At 59.8% G+C, this 22,879-nt stretch overlaps 1 protein-coding gene across 3 annotated transcripts in view; it reads left to right on the top strand.

Moving 5' to 3' along the window:
* The window catches only part of LOC140402446 (homeobox protein Meis1-like), a 742,827-nt gene that overhangs the window by 103,235 nt on the left and 616,713 nt on the right, over positions 1 to 22,879 (top strand). For all 3 annotated transcript variants that reach the window (XM_072490236.1, XM_072490235.1, XM_072490237.1), the window contains exons 4-5: positions 3,834 to 3,884; positions 4,254 to 4,304. In XM_072490236.1, the coding sequence (XP_072346337.1) occupies positions 3,834 to 3,884; positions 4,254 to 4,304 (102 nt within the window). The remainder of the gene's footprint in view (positions 1 to 3,833; positions 3,885 to 4,253; positions 4,305 to 22,879) is intronic.

The raw sequence follows: 22,879 nt of genomic DNA, 5'->3' as shown, positions 1-22,879 counted from the left end.
GTGTGTGAGGGCTATGAATGGGTTAAACATGCGGAGATTAAATGTTATTGCTTTGATACGAGGTATAAATAGAAGTGCCTTGCCTATGTGTTTGTGTGTATTTGTGTGAGTGTGCATGTGTGTATGAATATAATCACATTAAATACTAGATCAATGCACTAAATATATTTGATGCCAATGACATAACCCATGAAATCAACCACAAATCAGTTTTAATCAGTTTGCTAAGTCTCTCCCAAACACACACCTGGTGAAGGCAAAGATATTTAGAACAACATTTCGTGTATTAACATAATCGGGTCTGTAATTACATAGGAGATAAGCTAAAAAGAGTGTGAAATCTCACTGATTAATTTCAGCTCCACTTGTATATTTCTCGGGGATTAATTTAATAAAAATCAATGTTAATAAAAGCGCCAGTTTCCACTAAAAATCGTATTGAAATAGATCAAATTTAATTTCTTCCCTCCCTCCTCCGCAGTCCCAGAACAGATGAGCTTGGGGTGGGTGGGGGGGGGGGGGCATGGGAGGAGAGGAATTGTCTCTCTCCGCGAGAGGTCGGAGTGGGCCTGGCTCGTGGCTGATCAGTCTTCAGAGAGCATTGGCCGGAGGGGGATTAGGGTCCAGGGTGGGCTTACAGAGCTTGGTCGTCATTTGCTGGTGGTGGGGTGGGGGAGGTCTGGGACATACAGGGCAGAATCAAGAGTTGGGGGGAGGGTGTGGGGGAAGGCGGGGAGGGTCACATCACAAACTGGGCACCCTAGCCTGACAACACCGTTTCGGAGATCCCGTTGGGACGTCCCGGCTCCCCAGACAGATAACGGGTAAAAGGTGGAGTGGCCGCCTGAGAGACCGATTGGAGAATGTATTTGAGAGCAGGGCGGAGTGTACATAGACCGTCAGCACACAAACGATCTGCGCCTTATCCAATGCCTGTGCGTAGATGTGTGTCAATGTGTCGAGAGCGCCCTGTTTCAGTGTGGGTGCTGTTTCAATCGATGGAATTGAGCCAATAAGCATTTGATGTTTTTACCTTGCAGTAGATTCTATAGAAATTAGCTTTTTCAGTTCTGTAATAATGTCAATGAGCTAGCGTAGAGTGAGAGACTTCTGTGTGTGTGGCTATTAGTATTTGTGCCTGTGCACACATATGGGCGTGTAATGACTGTCAGCATCAATAGCATGTGTGTTTATAGCTGTCAGTGTCTGTACCTGTGTGTGCGTGTGACTGTCGGTGTCTGTACCTGTGTTTGTGACTGTCGGTGTCTGTGCCTGACTGTCAATGTCTGTACCTGTGTATGTATGTGACTGTCAATGTCTGTACCTGTGTGTAAGAGAGACTGGCAGTGTGAGTATCTGTGTGTCAATGTCAATACCTGTGTATGTTAGACAAGTGTCAGTACTTGTGTATTTGTGAGTGTGTGTGACTGTCAGTGTTTATACCTATGTGTGTGTGCGTGTGTGTGTGACCGTCGGTGTCCGCTCCTGTGTGTGTGTGTGACTGTCAGTGTCTATACCTGTATTTGTGCGTGCATATGATTGTCACTGCCTGTCGGCGACTGGTCAGTGTCTGTTCCTGTGTGTGCAGACTGTGACTGCCAATGTCTGTAGGTGTGCATGTGTATGACTCAGTGTCTGTACCTGTGTGTGACTGTCAGTGCCTGTACCTGTGTGTGTATGTGTGTGTGTGTGTGACTGCCAGTGTCTGTACCTGTGTGTGTATGGGACTGTCGGTATCTGTACCTTTGTGTGTATGTGTGTGTGTGTGTGTGACTGTCAGTGTCTGTACCAGTGTGTGTGTGTGACTGTCGGTGTCTGTATCTGTGTGTGTATGTGTGTGTGTGTGTGACTGCCAGTGTCTGTACCTGTGTGTGTATGTAACTGTCAGTGCCTGTACCTGTGTGTGTATATGGGACTGTCGGTGTCTGTACCTTTGTGTGTATGTGTGTGTGTGTGTGTGACTGTCAGTGTCTGTACCAGTGTGTGTGTGTGAGACTGTCGGTGTCTGTACCTGTGTGTGTATGTGTGTGTGTGTGACTGTCAGTGTCTGTACCAGTGTGTGTATGTATGTGACTGTCAGTGTCTGTACCTGTGTGTATATCATCATTGCCTGTCTGTGCTTACTGTCAGTGTATGTGCGTGTGTGAGTGAGAGTGTGTACGAGTGTGTGTGAGAGTGTGTGTGAATGTGTGAGAGAGTGTGTGAATGTGTGTGCGTGTGTGAGTGTGTGTGAGTGTGTGTGAGTGTGTGTGTGTGTGAGTGAGTGTGTGAGTGTGAGTGTGCGTGAGTGTGTGTGAGTGAGAGTGTGTGTGAAAGTGTGTGTGAGTGTGAGTGAGTGTGTGAGTGCGAGAGTGAGTGAGTGAGAGTGAGTGAGTGTGAGTGAGCGTGTGAGTGTGTGAGAGTGAGTGTGTGTGAATGTGAGTGAGTGTGGGTGTGTGTGTGAGTGTGAGTGAGTGTGAGTGAGTGAGTGTGTGAGTGAGTGTGTGTGAATGTGTGTGTGTGTATGAGTGCGTGTGTGTGAGTGTGTGAGTGAGTGTGAGTGAGTGTGAGTGAGTGTGTGTGTGTGAGTGTGAGTGTGTGTGTGAGTGAGTGAGTGAGTGTGTGAGTGTGAGAGTGAGTGTGAGTGAGTGTGAGTGAGTGTGTGAGTGTGGGTGTGCGAGTGTGTGAGAGTGAGTGTGAGTGTGTGATTGTGAGAGTGTGAGTGAGTGATAGTGAGTGTGAGTGAGTGTGAGTGAGTGTGTGAGTGAGTGTGTGTGAATGTGTGTGTGTGTATGAGTGCGTGCGTGTGAGTGTGTGAGTGTGTGAGTGTGAGTGAGTGTGAGTGTGAGTGTGAGTGTGTGTGTGAGAGTGTGAGTGAGTGTGTGAGCGTGAGTGTGAGTGAGTGTGAGTGTGTGAGTGTGAGTGTGCGAGTGCGTGTGAGTGTGTGTGAGCGAGAGTGTGTGTGAGAGTGAGTGTGAGTGTGAGAGTGTGAGTGAGTGAGAGTGAGTGTGTGAGTGTGTGAGAGTGAGTGTGTGTGAATGTGAGTGTGTGTGTCAGTGTGAGTGAGTGTGAGTGAGTGTGTGAGTGAGTGTGTGTGAATGTGTGTGTGTGTATGCGTGCGTGCGTGTGAGTGTGTGAGTGTGTGAGAGTGAGTGTGAGTGAGTGTGAGTGTGAGTGTGTGTGTGAGAGTGTGAGTCAGTGTGTGAGTGAGTGTGAGTGAGTGTGTGAGTGTGTGAGTGAGTGCGTATGAGTTTGTGTGTGAGTGAGTGTGTGAGTGTGTGAGTGAGTGTGTGAGTGTGTGAGTGAGTGTGAGTGAGTGTGTGAGTGTGTGTGTGTGAGTGAGAGTGAGTGTGAGTGAGTATGTGACTGTGTGTGTGTGTGACTGTGAGTGAGTGACTGTGTGTGAGTGTGAGTGAGTGTGAGTGTGAGTGAGTGTGTGAGTGTGAGTGAGTGTGAGTGAGTGACTGTGTGTGTGTGTGAGTGTGAGTGAGTGTGAGTGTGAGTGAGTGTGAGTGTGAGTGAGTGTGAGTGAGTATGTGACTGTGTGTGTGTGAGTGAGTGTGAGTGAGTGTGAGTGAGTGTGAGTGAGTGTGAGTGAGTGTGAGTATGTGACTGTGTGTGTGTGAGTGAGTGTGAGTGAGTGTGAGTGAGTGTGAGTGAGTGTGAGTGAGTGTGAGTGAATGTGAGTATGTGACTGTGTGTGTGTAACTATGCATATCTGACGTACGTTACTCCCAGTACAGAGTAAGTTAGAAACTATTTTTCTAACTCCAGTTCCAGGCTCTGAGCTTTACGCATTCCCTGCAGTTAACCATCTCCAGTCTAAAACATTGTCAAACTCTTTTATCTTCTAGATCCGGACAGAAAAACCTCTATTTTCCTCGAACCCCGAGCTGGATAATTTGGTAATTAGAGATTTAAATCTGTGTTTGTTTTGAGCTGACTGATTGAGAGGGAATCGATTTTTGAAAGAATACCGAGGGGCAGCTGCTGTGGAAATATTCCTTCCCAGTTAGTGTCGCCGTGAAAAATCCCGGATACATAATAACTGAAACCCACAATGCTTAATTGTGTGTTTAACAAAATAATGTTTGGGGGAGGATTTACTCAGCTACTGTTGCAAGTTAGGTTTATAACAAAACCCAAATGTAACTTTCCCGAGAAGTGCCTCCGAGGTTGTGCGCGTGATCAGTGATCGTGGTTGTGACGTTTGGGCCACGCACTGACCCAGTTACTGGATTCTCTTCATTGAACCTCCTCCTTCCTCCCCACAGATGATTCAGGCCATTCAGGTGCTGAGGTTTCACCTTCTGGAATTGGAGAAGGTAAGAGGAGGTTATTGGAAGTGTGTGTTGGTGTGTACGTGTATGACGGGGTGGTGCACGTGATGGGTGTGTGTGCATGACAGGCGTTTGCTTGTATGATGTGGTGTGAGTGCTTGCGTGTGGGGGAGTGTGCGCGTGGCGGGGAGTGTGTGTGCATGATGGAGTCTGTGTGTGCATGAGGGGGAGTGTGTGCGCGTGACTGGGAGTGTGCGTGCGCGTGACGGGGAGTGTGCGCGTGACGGGGAGTGTGCGCGTGATGGGGAGTGTGCACGTGACGGGGAGTGTGTGCACGTGACAGGGTGTGGGTGCGCGTGACGGGGAGTGTGTGCACGTGACGGGGAGAGCACGCATGACGGGGAGTGTGTGCGCGTGATGGGGAGTGTGTGCACGTGACGGGGAGTGTGCGCGTGGCAGGGAGTGTGCACGTGACGGGGAGTGTGTGCGCCTGGTGGGGTGTGTGTGCGCGTGACTGGGAGTGTGTGCGCGTGACTGGGAGTGTGCGTGCGCGTGACTGGGAGTGTGCGTGCGCGTGACGGGGAGTGTGCGCGTGATGGGGAGTGTGCACGTGATGGGGAGTGTGCGCGAGACAGGGAGTGTGCACGTGACGGGGAGTGTGTGCACGTGACGGGGTGTGTGTGCACGTGACAGGGTGTGGGTGCGCGTGACGGGGAGTGTGTGCACGTGACGGGGTGTGTGTGCACGTGACAGGGTGTGTGCGTGCGCGTGACGGGGAGTGTGCGCGTGATGGGGAGTGTGCGCGAGACAGGGAGTGTGCACGTGACGGGGTGTGTGTGCACGTGGCAGGGTGTGTGTGCACGTGACAGGGTGTGTGTGCACGTGACAGGGTGTGTGTGCACGTGACAGGGTGTGGGTGCGCGTGACGGGGAGTGTGTGCACGTGACGGGGTGTGTGCGCGCGTGATGGGCTGTGTGTGCACGTGACGGGGAGAGCACACATGACGGGGAGTGTGTGCACGTGACGGGGAGTGTGCGCGTGGCAGGGAGTGTGCACGTGACGGGGAGTGTGTGCGCGTGGCGGGGTGTGTGTGCACGTGACGGGGAGTGTGTGCATGTGACGGGGTGTGTGTGCGCGTGACGGGGAGTGTGTGCACGTGACGGGGTGTGTGTGCACGTGACGGGAGAGCACGCATGACGGGGTGTGAGTGCGAGTGATGGGGTGTGTGTGCACGTGACGGGGAGTGTGTGCGTGTTGGGGAGTGTGCACGTGACGGGGAGTGTGTGCGCGTGACGGGGAGTGTGTGCGTGTTGGGGAGTGTGCACGTGACGGGGAGTGTGTGCGCGTGACGGGGAGTGTGTGCGTGTTGGGGAGTGTGCACGTGACGGGGAGTGTGTGCGCGTGACGGGGAGTGTGCGCGTGGCAGGGAGTGTGCACGTGACGGGGAGTGTGTGCGCGTGACGGGGTGTGAGTGCGAGTGATGGGGTGTGTATGCACGTGACGGGGAGTGTGTGCGTGTTGGGGAGTGTGTGCGCGTGACGGGGTGTGTGTGCACGTGATGGTGTGTGTGTGTGCGTGATGGAGTCTGTGTGTGCATGAGGGGGAGTGTGCGTGCGCGTGACGGGGAGTGTGCGCGTGATGGGGAGTGTGTGTGCCTGACCAGGCGTGTGCGTGCCTGATGGGGAGTGTGTGTGCATGACGGGGAGTGAGTGTGCCTGACGGGGAGTGTCATGCCTGACGGCGAGTGTGTGTGCCTGACGGGGAGTGAGTGTGCCTGAGGGGGGGTGTCATGCCTGACGGGGAATGAGCGTGCCTGACGGGGAGTGTCGTGCCTGACGGGGAGTGTGTGTGCCTGACGGGGAGTGTCGTGCCTGACGGGGAGTGTGTGTGCATGACGGGGAGTGTCGTGCCTGACGGGGAGTGTGTGTGCATGACGGGGAGTGTGCGTGCCTGACGGGGAGTGTCGTGCCTGACGGGGAGTGTGTGTGCCTGACGGGGAGTGAGTGTGCCTGACGGGGAGTGTCGTGCCTGACGGGGAGTGTGTGCGCATGACGGGGAGTGTGCGTGCCTGACGGGGAGTGTCGTGCCTGACGGGGAGTGTGTGTGCGCCTGATGGGGAGTGAGTGTGCCTGACGGGGAGTGTCATGCCTGACGGGGAGTGTGTGCGCCTAACGGGGAGTGTGCGTGTCTGACGGGGAGTGTCGTGCCTGACGGGGACTGTGCGTGCTTGACGGGGAGTGTGCGTGTCTGACGGGGAGTGTCATGCCTGACGGGGAGTTTGTGCGCCTGACGGGGAGTGTGCGGGTCTGACGGGGAGTGTCATGCCTGACGGGGAGTGTCGTGCCTGATGGGGGGTGTGCGTGCCTGACGGGGAGTGTAGTGCCTGATGGGGAGTGTGCGTGCCTGACGGGGAGTGTCATGCCTAACAGGGAGTGTGCGTGCCTGACGGGGAGTGTCATGCCTCACCGGGAGTGTGCGTGCCTGACGGGGAGTGTCATGCCTGACGGGGAGTGTCGTGCCTGACGGGGAGTGTGCGTGCGCGTGACGGGGAGTGTGCGCGTGATGGGGAGTGTGTGTGCCTGACCAGGCGTGTGCGTGCCTGATGGGGAGTGTGTGTGCATGACGGGGAGTGAGTGTGCCTGACGGGGAGTGTCATGCCTGACGGCGAGTGTGTGTGCCTGACGGGGAGTGAGTGTGCCTGAAGGGGGGGTGTCATGCCTGACGGGGAATGAGCGTGCCTGACGGGGAGTGTCGTGCCTGACGGGGAGTGTGTGTGCCTGACGGGGAGTGTCGTGCCTGACGGGAAGTGTGTGTGCATGACGGGGAGTGTCGTGCCTGACGGGGAGTGTGTGTGCATGACGGGGAGTGTGCGTGCCTGACGGGGAGTGTCGTGCCTGACTGGGAGTGTGTGTGCCTGACGGGGAGTGAGTGTGCCTGACGGGGAGTGTCGTGCCTGACGGGGAATGTGTGCGCATGACGGGGAGTGTGCGTGCCTGACGGGGAGTGTCGTGCCTGACGGGGAGTGTGTGTGCGCCAGATGGGGAGTGAGTGTGCCTGACGGGGAGTGTCATGCCTGACGGGGAGTGTGTGCGCCTAACGGGGAGTGTGCGTGTCTGACGGGGAGTGTCGTGCCTGACGGGGACTGTGCGTGCTTGACGGGGAGTGTGCGTGTCTGACGGGGAGTGTCATGCCTGACGGGGAGTTTGTGCACCTGACGGGGAGTGTGCGGGTCTGACGGGGAGTGTCATGCCTGACGGGGAGTGTCGTGCCTGATGGGGGGTGTGCGTGCCTGACGGGGAGTGTAGTGCCTGATGGGGAGTGTGCGTGCCTGACGGGGAGTGTCATGCCTAACAGGGAGTGTGCGTGCCTGACGGGGAGTGTCATGCCTCACCGGGAGTGTGCGTGCCTGACGGGGAGTGTCGTGCCTGACGGGGAGTGTCGTGCCTGACGGGGAGTGTGCGTGCCTGACGGGGAGTGTCGTGCCTAACAGGGAGTGTGAGTGCCTGATGGGGAGTGTCGTGCCTAACAGGGAGTGTGCATGCCTGACGGGGAGTGTGCGTGCTTGACGGGGAGTGTGTGTGTGCGACGGGTGTGTGTGTGTGATGGGAGTCTGTGTTTGACAGCGGTGTGTGTGTGAAGGGGATGTGTGTGTGCGACAGAGGTGTGTGCGACAGGGGTGTGTGTGAAGGGTGTGTGTGACGGATGTGTGTGACGGGTGTGTGTGATGAGGTGTGTGTGATGAGGTGTGTGTGATGAGGTGTGTGTGATATGGTGTGTGTGATGGGGTGTGTGTGTGCCTGACAGGGATTGTGCGAGCCTGACGGGGAGTGTGTGAGCCTGACGGGGAGTGTGTGTGCCTGACGGGGAGTGTGTGTGCCTGACGGGGAGTGTGTGTGCCTGACGGGGACTGTGCGTGCCTGACGGGGAGTGTGCGTGCCTGACGGGGAGTGTGCGTGTCTGACGGGGAGTGTGCGTGCCTGACGGGGAGTGTGTCTGCCTGACGGGGAGGGTGTGTGCGTGTTGGGAGTGTGTGTGCCTGCCTGGGAGTGTGTGTGCCTGATTGGGAGTGTGTGTACCTGATGGTGAGGGTGTGTGCCTGATGGGGAGTGTGTGTGCGTGTTGGGAGTGTGTGTGCCTGCCGGAGAGTGTGTGTGCCTGATGGGGAGTGTGTGACCTTGATGGTGAGGGTGTGTGCCTGACGGGGAGTGTGTGTGCGTGTTGGAAGTGTGTGTGCCTGACGGGGAGTGTGTGTGCCTGATGGTGAGGGTGTGTGCCTGACGGGGAGTGTGTATGCGTGTTCAGAGTGTGTGTGCCTGACGGGGAGTGTGTGTGCGTGTTGGGAGTGTGTGTGCCTGACGGGGAGTGTGTGTCCGTATTGGGAGTGTGTGTGCTTGACGGGGAGTGTGTGTCCGTATTGGGAGTGTGTGTGCCTGATGGGGAGTGTGTGTCCGTGTTGGGAGTGTGTGTGCCTGACGGTGAGTGTGTGTGCCTGATGGGGAGTGTGTGTTTGTATTGGGAGTGTACGTGGCTGATGGGGAGTGTGTGTGCCTGACGGGGAGTGTGCGTGCCTGACGGGGAGTGTCGTGCCTGACGGGAGTGTCGTGCCTGACGGGGAGTGTGTGTTTGTATTGGGAGTGTACGTGCCTGATGGGAGTGTGTGTGCCTGACGGTGAGTGTGTGTGCCTGATGGGGAGTGTACGTGCCTGACGGGGAGTGTGCGTGCCTGATGGGGAGTGTCGTGCCTGACGGGGAGTGTGTGTGCCTGACAGGGAGTGTGTGTTTGTATTGGGAGTGTACGTGCCTGATGGGGAGTGTCTGTGCCTGACGGTGAGTGTGCGTGCCTCACGGGGAGTGTCGTGCCTGACGGGGAGTGTGCGTGCGTGTTGGGAGTGTGTGTGCCTGACGGGGAGTGTGTGTGCGTGTTGGGAGTGTGCGTGCCTGACGGGAAGTGTGCGTGCCTTACGGTGAGTGAGTGTGCGTGTTGGGAGTGTGTGTGCGTGTTGGTAGTGTGTGTGACAGACGGGGAGTGTGTGTGCGTAATGGGGAGTGTGTGTGCGTGTTGGGAGTGTGTGTGCCTGACGGGGCGTGTCATGTCTGACGGGGAATGTGCGTGCCTGAAGGGGAGTGTATGTGCATGACGGGGAGTGTGCGTGCCTGACCCGGCGTGTGCGTGCCTGATGGGGAGTGTGTGTGCATGACGGGGAGTGTGCGTGCCTGACCCGGCGTGTGCTTGCCTGATGGGGAGTGTGCGTGCCTGACGGGGAGTGTCCTGCCTGACGGGGAGTGTGTGTGCGTGACGGGGAGTGTGTGTGCATGACGGGGAGTATGCGTGCCTGACGGGGAGTGTCGTGCCTGACGGGGAGTGTGTGCGCCTGACGGGGAGTGTGCGTGTCTGACGGGGAGTGTCGTGCCTGACAGGGACTGTGCGTGCTTGACGGGGACTGTGCATGCTTGACGGGGAGTGTCATGCCTCACCGGGAGTGTGCGTGCCTGACGGGGAGTGTCGTGCATGACGGGGAGTGTGCGTGCCTGACGGGGACTGTGCGTGCCTGACGGGGAGTGTCGTGCCTGACGGGGAGTGTGTGTGCCTGACGGGCAGTGTCGTGCCTGACGGGGTGTGTGTGTGCATGACGGGGAGTATGCGTGCCTGACGGGGAGTGTCGTGCCTGACGGGGAGTGTGTGTGCATGACAGGGAGTGTCGTGCCTGACGGGGAGTGTGTGTGCATGACGGGGAGTGTGCGTGCCTGACGGGGAGTGTCGTGCCTGACGGGGACTTTGTGTGCCTGACGGGGAGTGTCATGCCTGACGGGAAGTGTGCGTGCCTGACGGAGAGTGTCGTGCCTGACGGGGAGTGTGTGTGCCTGACGGGGAGTGTCATGCCTGTCGGGGAATGTGCGTGCCTGACGGGGAGTCTGCGTGCCTGACGGGGAGTGTGTGTGCATGACGGGGAGTGTGCGTGCCAGACGGGGAGTGTCGTGCCTGACGGGGAGTGTGTGTGCCTGACGGGGAGTGAGTGTGCCTGACGGGGAGTGTCTTGCCTGACGGGGAATGTGCGTGCCTGACGGGGAGTGAGTGTGCCTGACGGGGAGTATCGTGCCTGACAGGGCGTGTGTGTGCATGACGGGGAGAGTGCGTGCCTGACGGGGAGTGTGTGTACCTGACGGGGAGTCTGCGTGCCTGACGGGGAGTGTCGTGCCTGACGGGGAGTGTGTGTGCCTGATGGGGAGTCTGCGTGCCTGACGGGGAGTGTCTGTGCCTGACGGGAGTGTGTGTGCCTGACGGGGAGTGTGTGTGCCTGACGGGGAGTGTGTGTGCCTGACGGGGAGTGTGTGTGCGTGACGGGGAGAGTGCGAGCCTGACGGGGTGTGTGTGTGCCTAACGGGGTGTGTGAGTGTCTGACGGGGAGTGTGTGTGCCTGACGGGGAGTGTGCGTGCCTAACGTGGAGTGTGTGTGCCTGACAGGGAGTGTGTGTGCCTGACGGGGAGTGTGTGTGCCTGACGGGGAGTGTGTGTGCCTGACGGGAGTGTGTGTGCCTGACGGGGAGTGTGTGTGCCTGACGGGGAGTGTGTGTGCCTGACGGGGAGTGTGTGTGCCTGACGGGGAGTGTGTGTGCCTGACGGGGAGTGTGTGTGCCTGACAGGTAGTGTGTGTGCATGTTGGGAGTGTGTGTGCCTGACGGGGTGCGTGTGTGCTTGTTGGGAGTGTGTGTGCCTGACGGGGAGTGTGTGTGCGTGTTGGGAGTGTGTGTGCCTGACGGGGAGTGTGTGTGCGTGTTGGGAGTGTGTGTGCCTGTCGGGGAGTATGTGTGCGTGTTGGGAGTGTGTGTGCCTGACGGGGAGTGTGTGTGCATGTTGGGAGTGTGTGTGCCTGACGGGGAGTGTGTGTGCCTGACGGGGAGTGTGTGTGCGTGTTGGGAGTGTGTGTGCCTGACGGGGAGTGTGTGTGCCTGTTGGGAGTGTGTGTGCCTGACGGGGAGTGTGTGTGTGTTGGGTGTGTGTGTGCCTGACGGGGAGTATGTTTGCCTGATGGGGAGTGTGCGTGACTGACGGGGTGTGTCGTGCCTGACGGTGAGTGTGTGTGCCTGACGGGGAGTGTGTGTATGTTTGTTGGGTGTGTGTGTGCCTGATGGGGAGTATATGTGCCTGATGGGGAGTATATGTGCCTGACGGGGAGTGTCGTGCCTGACGGGTAGTGTGTGTGCCTGGCGGGGAGTGTGTGTGCCTAACGGGGAGTGTCGTGCCTGACGGGGAGTGTGTGTGCCAGACGGGGAGTGTGTGTGCGGGTTGGGAGTGTGTGTGCCTGACGGGGAGTGTGTGTGCCTAACGGGGAGTGTGTGTGCATGACGGGGAGTGCGTGTGCCTGACGGGGAGTGCGTGCGCGTGTTCGGAGTGTGTGTGCCTGACGGGGAGTGTGTGTGCCTGACGGGGAGAGTGTGTGCCTGATGGGGAGTGTGTGTGCCTGACGGGGAGTGTGCGTGCCTGACGGGGAGTGTGCGTGCATGACGGGTAGTGTGTGTGCCTGACGGGGAAGTGTCGTGTCTGACGGGGAGTATGTGTGCGTGCCTGACGGGGAGTGTGTGTGCCTGACGGGGAGTGTGTGTGCGTGATGGGGAGTGTGTGTGCTTGTTGGGAGTTTGGGTGCCTGATGGGGAGCGTGTGTGCCTCACGGGGATTGTGCGTGCCTGACGGGGTGTGTGTGTGCTTGACGGGGAGTGTGTGTGCGTGATGGGGAGTGTGTGTGCGTGTTGGGAGTGTGTGTGCCTGACGGGGAGTGTGCGTTCCTGATGGGGAGTGTCGTGCCTGACGGGGTGTGTGTGTGCATTTTGGGAGTGTGTGTGCCTAACGGGGAGAGTGTGTGCCTGACGGGGAGTGTCATGTCTGACGGGGAATGTGCGTGCCTGATGGGGAGTGTGTGTGCATGACGGGGAGTGAGTGTGCCTGACGGGGAGTGTCATGCCTGACGGGGAGTGTCGTGCCTGATGGGGGGTGTGCGTGCCTGACGGGGAGTGTAGTGCCTGATGGGGAGTGTCATGCCTAACGGGGAGTGTGCGTGCCTGACGGGGAGTGTCATGCCTCACCGGGAGTGTGCGTGCCTGACGGGGAGTGTCGTGCCTGACGGGGAGTGTCGTGCCTGACGGGGAGTGTGCGTGCCTGACGGGGAGTTTCGTGCCTGACGGGGAGTGTGCGTGCTTGACGGGGAGTGTCGTGCCTAACAGGGATTGTGCGTGCCTGTCAGGGAGTTTGTGTGCCTCATAGGGAGTGTCATGCCTGACGGGGAGTGTGCGTGCTTGACGGGGAGTGTGTGTGTGCGACGGGTGTGTGTGTGTGATGGGGGTCTGTGTTTGACAGTGGTGTGTGTGTGAAGGGGATGTGTGTGTGCGACAGAGGTGTGTGCGACAGGGGTTTGTGTGAAGGGTGTGTGTGACGGGTGTGTGTGACGGGTGTGTGTGACGGGTGTGTGTGACGGGTGTGTGTGATGAGGTGTGTGTGATGAGGTGTGTGTGATGAGGTGTGTGTGATGAGGTGTGTGTGATGGGGTGTGTGTGATGGGGTGTGTGTGTGCCTGACAGGGATTGTGCGAGCCTGACGGGGAGTGTGCGAGCCTGACAGGGATTGTGCGTGTCTGACGGGGACTGTGTGTGCCTGACAGGGAGTGTGTGTGCCTGACGGGGAGTGTGTGTGCCTGACGGGGAGTGTGTGTGCCTGACGGGGAGTGTGCGTGCCTGACGGGGAGTGTGCGTGCCTGACGGGGAGCGTGCGTGCCTGACGGGGAGTGTGCATGCCTGACGGGGAGTGTGTGTGCCTGACGGGGAGTGTGCGTGCCTGACGGGGAGGGTGTGTACCTGATGGTGAGGTGTGTGCCTGATGGGGAGTGTGTGTGCGTGTTGGGAGTGTGTGTGCCTGCCGGGGAGTGTGTGTGCCTGATGGGGAGTGTGTGTCCTTGATGGTGAGGGTGTGTGCCTGACGGAGAGTGTTTGCGCCTGACCGGGAGTGTGTGTGCCAGCCTGGGAGTCTGTGTGCCTGATTGGGAGTGTGTGTACCTGATGGTGAGGGTGTGTGCCTGATGGGGAGTGTGTGTGCATGGTGGGAGTGTGTGTGCCTGCCGGGGAGTGTGTGTGCCTGATGGGGAGTGTGTGTCCTTGATGGTGAGGGTGTGTGCTGACGGGGAGTGTGTGTGCGTGTTGGAAGTGTGTGCCTGACGGGGAGTGTTTGTGCCTGATGGTGAGGGTGTGTGCCTGACGGGGAGTGTGTTAGCGTGTTCAGAGTGTGTGTGCCTGACGGGGAGTGTGTGTGCGTGATGGGAGTGTGTGTGCCTGACGGGGAGTGTGTGTCCGTATTGGGAGTGTGTGTGCCTGACGGTGAGTGTGTGTGCCTGATGGGGAGTGTGTGTTTGTATTGGGAGTGTACGTGGCTGATGGGGAGTGTGTGTGCATGACGGGGAGTGTGCGTGCCTGACGGGGAGTGTCGTGCCTGAATGGGAGTGTCGTGCCTGACGGGGAGTGTGTGTTTGTATTGGGAGTGTACGTGCCTGATGGGTGTGTGTGTGCCTGACGGTGAGTGTGTGTGCCTGACGGGGAGTGTGTGTTTGTATTGGGAGTGTACGAGCCTGATGGGGAGTGTGTGTGCCTGACGGGGAGTGTGTGTGCCTGACGGGGAGTGAGTGTGCCTGACGGGGAGTGTCATGCCTGACGGGGAATGTGTGTGCCTGATGGGGAGTGTACGTGCCTGACGGTGAGTGTGTGTGCCTGACGGGGAGTGTGTGTTTGTATTGGGAGTGTACGTGCCTGATGGGGAGTGTCTGTGCCTGACGGTGAGTGTGTGTGCCTGACGGGGAGTGTGCGTGCCTGACGGGGAGAGTGTGTGCGTGTTGGGAGTGTGCATGCCTGACGGGAAGTGTGCGTGCCTGACGGTGAGTGAGTGTGCGTGTTGGGAGTGTGTGTGCGTGTTGATAGTGTGTGTGACAGACGGGGAGTGTGTGTGCGTAATGGGGAGTGTGTGTGCGTGTTGGGAGTGTGTGTGCCTGACGGGGCGTGTCATGTCTGACGGGGAATGTGCGTGCCTGAAGGGGAGTGTGTGTGCGTGACGGGGAGTGTACGTTCCTGACCCGGCGTGTGCGTGCCTGATGGGGAGTGTGTGTGTGTGCATGACGGGGAGTGTGCGTGCCTGACCCGGCGTGTGCGTGCCTGATGGGGAGTGTGCGTGCCTGACGGGGAGTGTCCTGCCTGACGGGGAGTGTGTGTGCGTGATGGGGAGTGTGTGTGCCTGACGGGGAGTGTCATGCCTGATGGGGAGTGTGTGTGCGTGACGGGGAGAGTGCGAGCCTGACGGGGAGTGTGTGTGCCTGACGGGGTGTGTGAGTGTCTGACGGGGAGTGTGTGTGCCTGATGGGGAGTGTGTGTGCCTAACGGGGAGTGTGTGTGCCTGACTGGGAGTGTGTGTGCCTGACGGGGAGTGTGTGTGCCTGACGGGGAGTGTGCGTGCCTGACGGGGAATGTGCGTGCCTGACGGGGACTGTGTGTGCCTGACGGGCAGTGTGCATGCCTGACGGGGAGTGTGCCTGTCTGACGGAGAGTGCGAGTGCCTGACGGGGAGTGTGTGTGCGTGTTGGGAGTGTGCAAGCCTGACGGGGAGTGTGTGTGCCTGACGGGGATTCTGCGTGTCTGACGGGGAGTGTCGTGCCTGACGGGGAGTGTAGTGCCTGATGGGGAGTGTGTGTGCCTGACGGGGAGTGTCGTGCCTAACGGGGAGTGTGCGTGCCTGACGGGGAGTGTCATGCCTCACCGGGAGTGTGTGTACCTGACGGGGAGTGTCATGCCTGACGGGAAGTGTCGTGCCTGACGGGGAGTGTGCGTGCCTGACGGGGAGTTTTGTGCCTGACGGGGAGTGTGCGCGCCGGACGGGGAGTGTCGTGCCTAACAGGGAATGTGCGTGCCTGACCGGGAGTGTCGTGCCTGACCGGGAGTGTGCGTGCCTGACTGGGAGTGAGTGTGCCTCACAGGGAGTGTCATGACTGACGGGGAGTGTGCGTGCTTGACGGGGAGTGTGTGTGTGTGACGGGTGTGTGTGTGTGTGTGCGACGGGTGTGTTTGTGTGATGGGGGTCTGTGTGTCTGACAGGGGTGTGTGTGTGAAGGGGATGTGTGTGTGTGACGGGTGTGTGTGACGGGTGTGTGTGACGGGTGTGTGTGATGAGGGGTGTGTGATATGGTGTGTGTGATGGGGTGTGTGTGATGGGGTGTGTGTGTGCCTGACGGGGAGTGAGTGTGCCTGATGGGGAGTGTCATGCCTGACGGGGAATGTGCGTGCCCGAAGGGGAGTGTGTGTGCCTGACGGGGAGTATCGTGCCTGACGGGGAGTGTGTGTGCATGACGGGGAGTATGCGTGCCTGACGGGGAGTGTCGTGCCTGACGGGGAGTGTGTGTGCATGACGGGGAGTGTCGTGCCTGACGGGGAGTGTGTGTGCATGACGGGGAGTGTGTGTGCCTGACGGGGAGTGTGCGTACCTGACGTGGAGTCTGCAATCCTGACGGGGAGTGTCGTGCCTGACGGGGAGTGTGTGTGCCTGACGGGGAGTGTGTGTGCGTGATGGGGAGTGTGTGCGTGTTGGGAGTGTGTGTGCGTGATGGGGAGTGTGTGTGCGTGACGGGGAGAGTGCGAGCCTGACGGGGAGTGTGTGTGCCTGACGGGGTGTGTGAGTGTCTGACGGGGAGTGTGTGTGCCTGATGGGGAGTGTGTGTGCCTAACGGGGAGTGTGTGTGCCTGACTGGGAGTGTGTGTGCCTGACGGGGAGTGTGCCTGTCTGACGGAGAGTGCGTGTGCCTGACGGGGAGTGTGTGTGCGTGTTGGGAGTGTGTGTTAGTGATGGGGAGTGTGTGTGCTTGTTGGGAGTGTGTGTGCCTGACGGGGAGTGTGCGTGCCTGACGGGGAATGTGCGTGCCTGACGGGGACTGTGTGTGCCTGACGGGCAGTGTGCATGCCTGACGGGGAGTGTGCCTGTCTGACGGAGAGTGCGAGTGCCTGACGGGGAGTGTGCCTGTCTGACGGAGAGTGCGTGTGCCTGACGGGGAGTGTGTGTGCGTGTTGGGAGTGTGCATGCCTGACGGGGAGTGTGTGTGCCTGACGGGGAGTCTGGGTGTCTGACGGGGAGTGTAGTGCTGGGGTGTGTGCGTGCCTGACGGGGAGTGAGTGTGCCTGACGCGGTGTGTCATGCCTGACGGGGAATGTGTGTGCCTGATGGGGAGTGTACGTGCCTGACGGTGAGTGTGTGTGCCTGACGGGGAGTGTGTGTTTGTATTGGGAGTGTACGTGCCTGATGGGGAGTGTCTGTGCCTGACGGGGAGTGTGCGTGCCTGACGGGGAGTGTCGTGCCTGACGGGAAGTGTGTGTGCGTGTTGGGAGTGTGTGTGCCTGACGGGGAGAGTGTGTGCGTGTTGGGAGTGTGCATGCCTGACGGGAAGTGTGCGTGCCTGACGGTGAGTGAGTGTGCGTGTTGGGAGTGTGTGTGCGTGTTGATAGTGTGTGTGACAGACGGGGAGTGTGTGTGCGTAATGGGGAGTGTGTGTGCGTGTTGGGAGTGTGTGTGCCTGACGGGGCGTGTCATGTCTGACGGGGAATGTGCGTGCCTGAAGGGGAGTGTGTGTGCGTGACGGGGAGTGTACGTTCCTGACCCGGCGTGTGCGTGCCTGATGGGGAGTGTGTGTGTGTGCATGACGGGGAGTGTGCGTGCCTGACCCGGCGTGTGCGTGCCTGATGGGGAGTGTGCGTGCCTGACGGGGAGTGTCCTGCCTGACGGGGAGTGTGTGTGCGTGATGGGGAGTGTGTGTGCCTGACGGGGAGTGTCATGCCTGATGGGGAGTGTGTGTGCGTGACGGGGAGAGTGCGAGCCTGACGGGGAGTGTGTGTGCCTGATGGGGAGTGTGTGTGCCTAACGGGGAGTGTGTGTGCCTGACGGGGAGTGTGTGTGCCTGACGGGGAATGTGCGTGCCTGACGGGGACTGTGTGTGCCTGACGGGCAGTGTGCATGCCTGACGGGGAGTGTGCCTGTCTGACGGAGAGTGCGAGTGCCTGACGGGGAGTGTGTGTGCGTGTTGGGAGTGTGCAAGCCTGACGGGGAGTGTGTGTGCCTGACGGGGATTCTGCGTGTCTGACGGGGAGTGTCGTGCCTGACGGGGAGTGTAGTGCCTGATGGGGAGTGTGTGTGCCTGACGGGGAGTGTCGTGCCAACGGGGAGTGTGCGTGCCTGACGGGGAGTGTCATGCCTCACCGGGAGTGTGCGTACCTGACGGGGAGTGTCATGCCTGACGGGAAGTGTCGTGCCTGACGGGGAGTGTGCGTGCCTGACGGGGAGTTTTGTGCCTGACGGGGAGTGTGCGCGCCGGACGGGGAGTGTCATGCCTAACAGGGAATGTGCGTGCCTGACCGGGAGTGTCGTGCCTGACCGGGAGTGTGCGTGCCTGACTGGGAGTGAGTGTGCCTCACAGGGAGTGTCATGCCTGACGGGGAGTGTGCGTGCTTGACGGGGAGTGTGTGTGTGTGACGGGTGTGTGTGTGTGTGTGCGACGGGTGTGTTTGTGTGATGGGGGTCTGTGTGTCTGACAGGGGTGTGTGTGTGAAGGGGATGTGTGTGTGTGACGGGTGTGTGTGACGGGTGTGTGTGATGAGGGGAGTGTGATATGGTGTGTGTGATGGGGTGTGTGTGATGGGGTGTGTGTGTGCCTGACGGGGAGTGAGTGTGCCTGATGGGGAGTGTCATGCCTGACGGGGAATGTGCGTGCCCGAAGGGGAGTGTGTGTGCCTGACGGGGAGTATCGTGCCTGACGGGGAGTGTGTGTGCATGACGGGGAGTATGCGTGCCTGACGGGGAGTGTCGTGCCTGGCGGGGAGTGTGTGTGCATGACGGGGAGTGTCGTGCCTGACGGGGAGTGTGTGTGCATGACGGGGAGTGTGTGTGCCTGACGGGGAGTGTGCGTACCTGACGTGGAGTCTGCAATCCTGACGGGGAGTGTCGTGCCTGACGGGGAGTGTGTGTGCCTGACGGGGAGTGTGTGTGCGTGATGGGGAGTGTGTGTGCGTGTTGGGAGTGTGTGTGCGTGATGGGGAGTGTGTGTGCCTGATGGGGAGTGTGTGTGCCTAACGGGGAGTGTGTGTGCCTGACTGGGAGTGTGTGTGCCTGACGGGGAGTGTGCCTGTCTGACGGAGAGTGCGTGTGCCTGACGGGGAGTGTGTGTGCGTGTTGGGAGTGTGTGTTAGTGATGGGGAGTGTGTGTGCTTGTTGGGAGTGTGTGTGCGTGATGGGGAGTGTGTGTGCCTGACGGGGAGTGTGTGTGCCTGACGGGGAGTGTGCGTGCCTGACGGGGAATGTGCGTACCTGACGGGGACTGTGTGTGCCTGACGGGCAGTGTGCATGCCTGACGGGGAGTGTGCCTGTCTGACGGAGAGTGCGTGTGCCTGACGGGGAGTGTGTGTGCGTGTTGGGAGTGTGCATGCCTGACGGGGAGTGTGTGTGCCTGACGGGGAGTCTGGGTGTCTGACGGGGAGTGTAGTGCTGGGGTGTGTGCGTGCCTGACGGGGAGTGAGTGTGCCTGACGCGGTGTGTCATGCCTGACGGGGAATGTGTGTGCCTGATGGGGAGTGTACGTGCCTGACGGTGAGTGTGTGTGCCTGACGGGGAGTGTGTGTTTGTATTGGGAGTGTACGTGCCTGATGGGGAGTGTCTGTGCCTGACGGTGAGTGTGTGTGCCTGACGGGGAGTGTGCGTGCCTGACGGGGAGTGTCGTGCCTGACGGGAAGTGTGTGTGCGTGTTGGGAGTGTGTGTGCCTGACGGGGAGAGTGTGTGCGTGTTGGGAGTGTGCATGCCTGACGGGAAGTGTGCGTGCCTGACGGTGAGTGAGTGTGCGTGTTGGGAGTGTGTGTGCGTGTTGATAGTGTGTGTCAGACGGGGAGTGTGTGTGCGTAATGGGGAGTGTGTGTGCGTGTTGGGAGTGTGTGTGCCTGACGGGGCGTGTCATGTCTGACGGGGAATGTGCGTGCCTGAAGGGGAGTGTGTGTGCGTGACGGGGAGTGTACGTTCCTGACCCGGCGTGTGCGTGCCTGATGGGGAGTGTGTGTGTGTGCATGACGGGGAGTGTGCGTGCCTGACCCGGCGTGTGCGTGCCTGATGGGGAGTGTGCGTGCCTGACGGGGAGTGTCCTGCCTGACGGGGAGTGTGTGTGCGTGATGGGGAGTGTGTGTGCCTGACGGGGAGTGTCATGCCTGATGGGGAGTGTGTGTGCGTGACGGGGAGAGTGCGAGCCTGACGGGGAGTGTGTGTGCCTGACGGGGTGTGTGAGTGTCTGACGGGGAGTGTGTGTGCCTGATGGGGAGTGTGTGTGCCTAACGGGGAGTGTGTGTGCCTGACTGGGAGTGTGTGTGCCTGACGGGGAGTGTGTGTGCCTGACGGGGAGTGTGCGTGCCTGACGGGGAATGTGCGTGCCTGACGGGGACTGTGTGTGCCTGACGGGCAGTGTGCATGCCTGACGGGGAGTGTGCCTGTCTGACGGAGAGTGCGAGTGCCTGACGGGGAGTGTGTGTGCGTGTTGGGAGTGTGCAAGCCTGACGGGGAGTGTGTGTGCCTGACGGGGATTCTGCGTGTCTGACGGGGAGTGTCGTGCCTGACGGGGAGTGTAGTGCCTGATGGGGAGTGTGTGTGCCTGACGGGGAGTGTCGTGCCTAACGGGGAGTGTGCGTGCCTGACGGGGAGTGTCATGCCTCACCGGGAGTGTGTGTACCTGACGGGGAGTGTCATGCCTGACGGGAAGTGTCGTGCCTGACGGGGAGTGTGCGTGCCTGACGGGGAGTTTTGTGCCTGACGGGGAGTGTGCGCGCCGGACGGGGAGTGTCATGCCTAACAGGGAATGTGCGTGCCTGACCAGGAGTGTCGTGCCTGACCGGGAGTGTGCGTGCCTGACTGGGAGTGAGTGTGCCTCACAGGGAGTGTCATGCCTGACGGGGAGTGTGCGTGCTTGACGGGGAGTGTGTGTGTGTGACGGGTGTGTGTGTGTGTGTGCGACGGGTGTGTTTGTGTGATGGGGGTCTGTGTGTCTGACAGGGGTGTGTGTGTGAAGGGGATGTGTGTGTGTGACGTGTGTGTGTGACGGGTGTGTGTGATGAGGGGAGTGTGATATGGTGTGTGTGATGGGGTGTGTGTGATGGGGTGTGTGTGTGCCTGACGGGGAGTGAGTGTGCCTGATGGGGAGTGTCATGCCTGACGGGGAATGTGCGTGCCCGAAGGGGAGTGTGTGTGCCTGACGGGGAGTATCGTGCCTGACGGGGAGTGTGTGTGCATGACGGGGAGTATGCGTGCCTGACGGGGAGTGTCGTGCCTGGCGGGGAGTGTGTGTGCATGACGGGGAGTGTCGTGCCTGACGGGGAGTGTGTGTGCATGACGGGGAGTGTGTGTGCCTGACGGGGAGTGTGCGTACCTGACGTGGAGTCTGCAATCCTGACGGGGAGTGTCGTGCCTGACGGGGAGTGTGTGTGCCTGACGGGGAGTGTGTGTGCGTGATGGGGAGTGTGTGTGCGTGTTGGGAGTGTGTGTGCGTGATGGGGAGTGTGTGTGCGTGACGGGGAGAGTGCGAGCCTGACGGGGAGTGTGTGTGCCTGACGGGGTGTGTGAGTGTCTGACGGGGAGTGTGTGTGCCTGATGGGGAGTGTGTGTGCCTAACGGGGAGTGTGTGTGCCTGACTGGGAGTGTGTGTGCCTGACGGGGAGTGTGCCTGTCTGACGGAGAGTGCGTGTGCCTGACGGGGAGTGTGTGTGCGTGTTGGGAGTGTGTGTTAGTGATGGGGAGTGTGTGTGCTTGTTGGGAGTGTGTGTGCGTGATGGGGAGTGTGTGTGCCTGACGGGGAGTGTGTGTGCCTGACGGGGAGTGTGCGTGCCTGACGGGGACTGTGTGTGCCTGACGGGCAGTGTGCATGCCTGACGGGGAGTGTGCCTGTCTGACGGAGAGTGCGTGTGCCTGACGGGGAGTGTGTGTGCGTGTTGGGAGTGTGCATGCCTGACGGGGAGTGTGTGTGCCTGACGGGGAGTCTGGGTGTCTGACGGGGAGTGTAGTGCTGGGGTGTGTGCGTGCCTGACGGGGAGTGTCATGCCTAACGGGGTGTGTGCGTGCCTGACGGGGAGTGTCATGCGTCACCGGGAGTGTGCGTGCCTGACGGGGAGTGTCGTGCCTGACGGGGAGTGTGCGTGCCTGACGGGGAGTGTGCGTGCCTGACGGGGAGTTTCGTGCCTGGCGGGGTGTGTGCGTGCCTGACGGGGAGTGTCGTGCCTAACAGGGAGTGTGCGTGCCTGACGGGGAGTTTGTGTGCCTCACAGGGAGTGTCATGCCTGACGGGGAGTGTGCGTGCTTGACGGGGAGTGTGTGTGTGCGACGGGTGTGTGTGTGTGATGGGGGTCTGTGTTTGACAGCGGTGTGTGTGTGAAGGGGATGTGTGTGTGCGACAGGGGTGTGTGTGACGGGTGTGTGTGATGAGGTGTGTGTGATGAGGTGTGTGTGATGAGGTGTGTGTGATATGGTGTGTGTGATGGGGTGTGTGTGTGCCTGACAGGGATTGTGTGAGCCTGACGGGGAGTGTGTGAGCCTGACGGGGAGTGTGCGTGTCTGACGGGGAGTGTGTGTGCCTGACGGGGAGTGTGCGTGCCTGACGGGGAGTGTGCGTGCCTGACGGGGAGTGTGCGTGCCTGACTGGGAGTGTGCGTGCCTGACGGGGAGTGTGCGTGCCTGACGGGGAGGGTGTGTACCTGATGGTGAGGGTGTGTGCCTGATGGGGAGTGTGTGTGCGTGTTGGGAGTGTGTGTCCTTGATTGTGAGGTTGTGTGCCTGACGGGGAGTGTGTGTGCGTGTTGGAAGTGTGTGTGCCTGACGGGGAGTGTGTGTGCCTGATTGTGAGGGTGTGTGCCTGACAGGGAGTGGGTATGCGTGTTCAGAGTGTGTGTGCCTGACGGGGAGTGTGTCCCCGTATTGGGAGTGTGTGTGCCTGATGGGGAGTGTGTGTGCCTGATGGGGAGTGTGTGTTTGTATTGGGAGTGTACGTGGCTGATGGGGAGTGTGTGTGCCTGACGGGGAGTGTGCGTGCCTGACGGGGAGTGTCGTGCCTGACGGGGGGTGTCGTGCCTGACGGAGAGTGTGTGTGCCTGATGGGGAGTGTGTGTCCGTGTTGGGAGTGTGTGTGCCTGACGGTGAGTGTGTGTGCCTGATGGGGAGTGTGTGTTGTATTGGGAGTGTACGTGGCTGATGGGGAGTGTGTGTGCCTGACGGGGAGTGTGCGTGCCTGACGGGGAGTGTGCGTGCCTGACGGGGAGTGTGCGTGCCTGACGGGGAGTGTCGTGCCTGACGGGGGGTGTAGTGCCTGACGGGGAGTGTGTGTTTGTATTGGGAGTGTACTTGCCTGATGGGAGTGTGCGTGCCTGACGGGGAGTGTCGTGCCTGACGGGGGGTGTAGTGCCTGACGGGGAGTGTGTGTTTGTATTGGGAGTGTACTTGCCTGATGGGAGTGTGCGTGCCTGCCGGGGAGTGTCATGCCTCACCGGGAGTGTGCGTACCTGACGGGGAGTGTCATGCCTGACGGGAAGTGTCGTGCCT

This window comes from Scyliorhinus torazame, chromosome 25, assembly GCF_047496885.1.
Source record: "Scyliorhinus torazame isolate Kashiwa2021f chromosome 25, sScyTor2.1, whole genome shotgun sequence".
In the NCBI taxonomy this organism is placed as follows: domain Eukaryota; kingdom Metazoa; phylum Chordata; class Chondrichthyes; order Carcharhiniformes; family Scyliorhinidae; genus Scyliorhinus; species Scyliorhinus torazame.
Note: the sequence above shows the minus strand (reverse complement) of the source record. Positions and strands in the feature narration are given on the sequence as shown.